General features: G+C 48.0%; 1 protein-coding gene across 2 annotated transcripts; it reads right to left on the bottom strand.

Annotated features, from left to right (window-relative positions):
• Positions 1-3870: 3870 nt before the first annotated feature.
• On the bottom strand, positions 3871-7801 carry ID4 (inhibitor of DNA binding 4). 2 transcript variants are annotated; one of them, XM_057365368.1, is made up of 3 exons: positions 7189-7801; positions 6458-6516; positions 3871-6006 (listed from the first exon to the last, which is right to left on the bottom strand). In XM_057365368.1, the coding sequence occupies exons 1-2, from the start codon at positions 7585-7587 to the stop codon at positions 6472-6474; spliced, it is 444 nt and encodes a 147-aa protein (XP_057221351.1). In that variant the 5' UTR covers positions 7588-7801; the 3' UTR covers positions 3871-6006; positions 6458-6471. The 2 variants fall into 2 exon arrangements, with proteins under 2 accessions (XP_057221351.1, XP_057221353.1); XM_057365370.1 differs by having other exon boundaries at positions 3872-6006; positions 7182-7801.
• Between the last annotated feature and the right edge of the window lie 6 nt (positions 7802-7807).

Genomic DNA, 7807 nt, shown 5'->3' with positions numbered 1-7807 from the left:
CAAGCAAAAGAATTTGATAGCAATTTCTTATGTTTTCACCTCTATTGTTGCARATGTCTGCATTTAAACAAGAATTTTATCTTTCTCAGCCCTGGTTTCCCTCCTTCATTAGCCTGCATGGAGGTCAGAGACCCTCTTATCTCATGGGCTACTCCTGCAAGGACCTGGGAGCCCACTGGGYTCCCCTTGCAGCTTTCTATTGAGGTGGGGAAAGAACCTGTGCCTGCTCCCCCACCCCCTGAGAACAGGAGAGGATTTCCCTGGCTAATAGCTGCAAGGGCATGAAATCATCTGTGCCCATGCTTTTGCTTCCCCTTCCCCAGGTGTGCACTGCCCCTTCACACCTGCCCCTGGCTCTGGCAGCTGATCCTAAATGGATGTATGTTTCAGGCTTCTTCATTTGAAGTATTCTTTCCTGTTACCACATTTTATGGGAATCTTTCCAACCYACTGAAAAGACTGAGCAATATTGTTTTTTAAATATTCTAAACAAGATATAGATGCTACAAATATAGACACCAGCATCTCTGAATGAAAACATAGCCTGTTGAATAAATAATGCATGTTTAAAAATGCCTRAATAGGAACTTACAGGATAAACTGTAAGAGCTTCAAAGGAGCCATTGATCTATGGAGTACATAATATGCATGTTAAAAATTATTGGAACATTTATTTACATGACACGTGGCTCAGAAGAAGCCATTATGGTCCTTAAGCAAATTATACAYGTTGTGAAAATTGTCAGTGTGCTTCTTCTACGAGAAGCAAGTGTATCCTAACAGTTGATAAATGCATCATCTTTGGGGGAAAAAAAAACCAACAAAAAAGCAAGCAAACCCAAAGCTAAAAGAAGGTTAAAAGAGAAAAGGAAAAAAAAAAAGGGAAGAAAATAAAAAAACAACCCTCGTACCATGTCAAAGTGTGTTCCATGCCCATCAAAGGAAGAAAAGCCCATGCTGCCCAGCCCCACATCCTGCACAGTGCTGCCGTCACACTTCATGTGGGGAGGGGATGCTCCTGTTCTCTGTGTGCCAAAGTCCGGGGTGCCAGCTCTTCTCCCTACAGGCCAAGAAATTACAAACGGGGACTAATTCATTCCAGCCACTGCTGTGTCCTCTATTTTGAATTAAACTGCTGGAAGAGTGCTCTGCTTTCCCAGCTCGTGCCCCTGTGAGTGACATGGGGGACAGGCAGGGAACTGCAACCCACTGGCACCATTTGGGGAGTGGAGATACACTTTTTATGGCTATGCTTAAGTCCCCAATGGCCTCAGCACAGCCAAGCACTGATTGAAAATAGTCTCGCATCCCCCTCACACCTTCAAGAGGAACAAAACAGGGGGAAACATTGCCTTGCAGGGCTAAGTGTGCCCAGCAGCCAGGTCCAGTGCCTGGCCAAAGGCTTCAGCTGCGTGCCTGGGCACAGCACTCAGAAGGGTTTGCACTGCACCTTCCCCAATGGTCCATGGCTTTTCTCTGGCAGATGTTTTGCTAARGAAGAGGGATACCAACTTAGAAAATTCCCCCACATGCCCATGTTGCTGTGATCACACTGCAGTTTACACCATAGCCTGGTCCCTGTGATTTTTTTTTCAGGCTGTGAAGAGAAAAAAGGTTTTTGTGAGGGAGGCATGACCAGAATGGGGTGGTTCAAAGACTGGTTCTGGCCCACAAGACGCTGGCATCTGGCTGGCAACTGCCTGTAGCCAAGTTCCCGAGTGCTCTATAGCCCCAGGGCACCCAGTCCCCAGACCACCTCKGATGTGCTCCAAGGGCTTGTGGCGTGCTTGCCTGCTTTGGACACTYGGGAAAGCAGGCTCTGCTGATAGGCAGAGCACGCAAGTTTTCYCATACCCTGGAATGAGAGTAAAGGGTGGATTTTCTAACGTAAAAAAGCAAGCAGTTGTATGGGGGAATATATTTAGCCAGTGTTTTCAGATCACATGTTCTAGGACTGGAGAGCAGAATGTTTTCAATACTGTTTGGGAGGCACGCTATTCAGTATTGCAAACCTTACTATTGGAGAAACCAGCAAATTGTGTTGCATCTAAAACAATTGCCTGAATTACTTGTACCGCGGTTTCTTCTTTCCAGTTGCAAAGGTTTTACAGAACTGTGACTTCTACGGCTACAAAAGCCTTGAAAATACAAATAATAGTAAAGTGCTGCTCTGCATTTGCATAAACCTGTTTATCCTATACATGGTTTATTCATTAACTCTTGGAACAACCAGCAGGACAGCTATGGCATTCCTTATGACCACTTCGTTTGTGGCTGAAAATGCAACTGCTTAAAAGGAACACTGCGTGGTTTAGAAAGCGAAAATAAATACCGTTCCCATGTGAAACAGCAGGAAAAATGCCACGGGAGCTGGCATTTAGCTTTTACATGGAATGAACCTCTCCTGTCACTTGGAAATTTCATAGGGGAGCCTCAGCACCTGCAAGGATTGGGACATCCGTGCCGCAGCTCACCGAAAGAGCCGTGCATTACGCAGCATTAGCCGTGTCAATCGCTGTGCTCTGCAGGCAGCATCTCAGTGAGGGACAGAAAATACCTGTCTCCCTCATCTATTCCTCCTAGAGACCATTTTCTAGTCCTTTACAATTTCAGTGTCCCATGAAAAAAAGTTCCTTGCAGCCTCTACTTGCAATGTAGTTCCCAACCAGCTCCTTAGAAAYGCTTTCCTGGTAATCGCCCCATGCTTCCTTTCTTATCCAAAACTCACTTCACATAAGAAAGGTGATAAAACAGGAATGCATTTTGCCTGTTTCATCTCCTTGCTTCTATAAAGATGAGTACATGCTGCCACCGGTATAAGCGGAAAACTGGAAATTTGTTTGACAGCCGGTGACTTGCTCAAGGTCACAAAAGAGCCTCAGTAGCAGAGCTGGGAACAGAATTTGGTATCCTAATTCCTAATCTGGCAGCCTCACCACAACTCTCATCACGCAATCAAAAAGCTCCTTTTAAGGAATGCTTTTGTGACTAAGAGAAAATTCAAGGCATTAGGAGAAAGAGCCCTTTTAATTTGCCTTTGTTCAAACATTTATGCCTTTTGCTGTATGGAAAACATGATTTTAACAAGGTACRGGATTACAATATGATGAAAGACTCTAAAACCTTTGAAAAAAAAATTATGGCTGCATTTAAGACTGTACTGATTTCAGCCATTAGGAAGGAAGCGATTAGATATTCCTTTAGAGTTTATACATGGCATAAGGAATAAATAAAGACCAGCATCTATTGTGCTSTGGTACGAGTTTTTTTGAGTGTTATATGCTGGCTTTCACATTTCTGCTGAATACTACATATAAGTGAAAAAAAATTCACAGCTTTTTAATAAGACTTCATTTTCTAAAGRTCCTAACTTGTTGCACCGCAAGAGTTTTTCAAAAAGCAAACCCAAATCCTTAAACCGCWAAACTCAACAGGAGATTGCCCTGACCTGAAATAATCCGGGGTTTGGTAGTTCTTCCTTGAGCAGCTCGAAATTTACCAGCTCACCCAGGATACATCAGCTTCGATATTTAGAAACTCTACAGGATAGTTTTGTATTTCAGGACAGCACCTTTTGCTTCCTTCCCCTCCTGTGTAACAGAATAGTATAATTTGGCAACCGTGGATAGAAACAAATGAGTGTACTGAGAACCACTGTTACTGAAAAACTGTATACAAAATAAGCTGAGCTGTACAAACCGAAGCAAGCAGAAGACTACAAATATTAATAGGATAAACAAAAAAATGAATGAAAATTTAAACCAATCCTTTCGAAAAATGTTGCTTCTCTTTTTTTTTAACACAACGGAAAAATTCCCGAGGTTCAGTAAAAATCCTATCGATAGCATTGTTACTCTCACCAAAGCAGTTGGGAGATTCAGGATTAGAAGTCTGAAACTTAATTTTACAAGAACATGTATTTTGCTCATTAAATTACTAAAATRGCAACAGCAAAGCTGGGGGGATGCAGGGACCCACTCCCCATCCCCGAAGTCCTGGCTCAGCCTGTAAAAAGCCTGTGCGTTTAAAACCTTTACAGTGACAGGGAGGCCTTGTCTGCAGATGTGCTAGCCACTTTTTGATTTGGTCTTTACACAATTATTTTGATAAAGTGTTCATCTTGTTGACACTATCACTGTAGTCAATACCTAATGACCCCCATATTTAATTTCCCTATAAATATTTAACTTAATAGAAGTCCTCCCTTGGGTTATGGTACTTTTGATACTTGTATAATCTGAAACAAATCCTCTTTTTTAGTCAAACAGACCATGTTACACATACAGTTGGCTAGCTCTTTACAAAGCACCCAATTAAATCCTACTCAATTCTCCCACTCTGAAAATCCCATTTCACTAGTGYGCAGGCTACTGATCACACAAGATGAGTATCTTTCACTGAGCCTGGACACAAGTTTACAGCCAGCAGGACTTGACTGTACAAGAGCTTGCTGTAAAAATAACTCGCCCATCAAATGTTATGTACAAATAGTGAACAGAATGTGCAAATTCAGAGGATTGAAGAAATAAGCTGAAGAATCACAGTTAAAGACAAGTAAATCTAGTTTAATGTTCACATGTAGTAGTTACACATCACAGAGATTAAACAGGATTTTAACTGTAACATAGCTGCAGTGAAATGTAAGTCATTTTGTACTAGAAAAATAATCTTGACGCAGTTATCCGATTTTTGGTTTACTTAAGTTCATTTTAAGATGAATTTACATCACTGATCATAATGACTTTGCCCATGTGCCTTTCTGCAGTTTGCTATTAATACTCTTTGGACGAAGGAAACAACAACTGTTTTTGTTAATGGTTTGCCCTTTGGTTGCAAGCAGAGAACTGTGTTCAGTTTTTAAGCAATTAATAAGCAGTAGGAACACAAATTTGCCATAAAACCTTTTGGTGCTAAATGAAGTTCCTGAACAAATTTCTTGATCTAATTCAACAGCAGATTTTTAAATAAAAGACTGATCAGAGATMTAAAGCATTGCCCCCGTAATGCAAAAAAACTAGATAAGAATTTTTCTATTGTCAGTAAAAAACACTACATCTTACTGCTACTTTTACAGAACACACTAAAAATCCCTGTGCCTAAACGACAAAAGTGTAGTCTCGAAATGTATAATACACTTACAAACATTTTAAGTCTAGGTTGAGGAAGACACGTTGTATAGACTCCAAACAAGTTTATTTGCAATTAGACATCTCATGCAATCATGCAGGACCACTTAGCTGCAACTTTCGAGTCTAAAGGACATTTGGGGACAAAAGAAGTCCTAAACATTCAAGATATTTCCATATTAGCAGCTCCATACTTGAGCTGTGGTTTTCTAAAGAGATATTCCCACAGATTAAAAAAAACATACACACCTTTATAATATTTACAAAAAAATATTTAATTAAAAATATTTTATAATTACAGTAGTCTATTAAAGCATATACTTTTCTCACACTTATAGAACATCTCTATATATACACAGTATGAAATGTCACTCATTTGTCTATACAATATGTAACATTCCTGCAGGGAGAAGAAAGTTCCCTGGGCCCCAATAAAATCCATCTATTTTAAACAATAGATGCCAAATATATCTACAAATGCTCTGGTAGATTAGTAAAGCTTCAAGATTCGGCTGCTCGGTCCCCTAAGAGTTACAAGGTTTCTAAAGTCTGGTTTAGGCTCGGTCCTCTATCCCGGGGCAGAGTCGCAACTTTTCCCGCTGCCACCGTGGGACACGCCGCCGCTCACAGCTGGCCGGGAACGACGAGAAGAGACGGAACCATGGGAGGGGAAAGGAGTAAAGGACATGGGGAGCCGGGGAGGGGGGGACCGCTACGGACGTGCAAAATGGTGAAAAGGCTTGGCTCTGCCGGGGTGAAGCATGGGAACTGCTCGGGGGGTTGGATGGCTCCTTCCTCCGGTGTGGCGGGGCAGGGCCTGGCCCCCCCGCCGCCGCCCGTCCCCCGCGTTGCCTCTGCGCGGCGCGGCGCCGCCGCACACCTGTGGGAGAGGAATGAATAGAGGGGGTGTGTGAACCGCTCCGCTCCAGACCGACTGGCGCCACCAACAAAACACAAGACATGCTTGATCAACAACCCAAAACAAACCAGGTCAAACAACAACCGCAGCTCCCAGGCTGGGCCAGGCGGAGGGAGGGATGCGCAGCTGCACGCCGCAGCCAGAGGCGCTCCGGGGGGAGGGGGTGTTCGGGAAGGAGGGGGGGGAAGAACCCAACCACCCGGTAATTATAGAAAATAAAATAACTACCCCGTAATTAAAAATAAAACCCCAAAGCCTCCTGCAAGTATTGCTCACAGGGTCTGGTGAGAAAGGGCTTTGCCCTTTCGGCAGGCTTCCCGCAGGATGCGGTGCTGCCCCACCGAGCCCCGGCGCTGCGCCGCGGAGGGCTGCGCTCCCCCCGCCCGCGGCCCCTCGCCCGCCCGGCACTCACCTGGGGAGCGGCGGTCAGCGGCAGAGGATGCTGTCCCCCGGCTTGTTAACAGAACCTGCCTGCGCAGCAACCAATCACGGCAAATTAAMAACTGGGAGGAAAGGACGCGGAGACCCCCCACTCCCCAGATTCCCTCCTCCTCCGCGTACCCAGGCACTACCATAGCCCCGTCAGGAGCGCTCAGGGAAGCCCCCGGGGGGACAGAGCCAAGGGGGTCACCGCAGCGCTGCGGGAAGTCCYGGGGGCGCGGAGTGCCAGGACACGCCGCTTCCCGCGCCGCCGGGCTGCCACCGGGGGGGTCCCGTGCAAGGGACTCGCTCCCCGATTCCCGCCCCCCCAAAGCACGCTGCGTTCCATGTGCACAGCCCCCACAGCCCCTCACACTCGCAACACGGCGCGGAGGATGGGAAGCGCACGAACAGCGCGCCTGTTCCCGTGTGTGCAAACACGCCGGCTACAGCTAYTCCCTGGAGAGGCTGTAATTACACGTTACACACCGTGAGGCTGCCTGCCCGCACCGAGGGGATGCGGGCACCCACCGCGCACTACCGGGGCGTTTCTGCGCCCGTAAGCCCCTACCCCTTCGGGAGCTACGGCTTCTGGACAGAGCCACGGGGTCGCGAGTGGCGACCCATCACCAGGGCGCTCCCACGGCGACCGGCGCTGCSCGCCGCGCCACGCCGCTCTGCCCGCACCCCGCTTCCCGCTCTCGTGTGTCACGCACCTCTTACCGGGTCAGTGTTAAGGGCTGTCAGCGGGGTCCTGGGGGTGCCCGCGGGACAGGTGCCTGGGTGCAGAGCGGGCGGCGGTGGCTGCTGCCGGAGCAGCGCTGGGTGCGTCTCCAGTGCCAGCTGCAGGTCGAGGATATAGTCGATGACGTGCTGCAGGATCTCCACTTTGCTGACCCTCTTGTTGGGCGGGATGGTGGGCACCAGCTTCCTCAAGCGGCTGTAACAGTCATTCATATCGCACTGCAGGCAGAGAGCCGCGGGCTCCTCGCCCGACGGCGGGCYCCCCTTGCAGCCGCTGTGCTCGGCCAGGCACCGCAGGGCCGGGTGCCCCCCGCCGCCGCCCGCCACGCTGGGCTGCGCCTTGCGACTGGGGTGCCGGACGGGGCTCACGGCTTTCATGGTGCCGCAAGGAGGGAGGGAAACCTCCCTCTCCACCACCGCCGCCTGCTGCTGCCGCTGCGACCTCGGGAAGCCGCGCACACACCGCCCGCAACGGGAGCGGAGCGCGGCCGCAGAGCTTCGATGGCGTTAACGGCGACCGCCCCGAGGATGTAACGAGAGGCGCTCGCGGAACCGCGCGACAACAGCGGCACCGCAAACCGCCCCTTTCGAAAAAAAA

This window comes from Malurus melanocephalus, unplaced genomic scaffold, assembly GCF_030028575.1.
Source record: "Malurus melanocephalus ecotype Western Australia unplaced genomic scaffold, MMel_1.1 scaffold_51, whole genome shotgun sequence".
Taxonomy (NCBI): Eukaryota; Metazoa; Chordata; class Aves; order Passeriformes; family Maluridae; genus Malurus; species Malurus melanocephalus.
The sequence above is the reverse complement of the archived record's forward strand: the minus strand, read 5'-3'. Positions and strand labels throughout refer to the sequence as shown.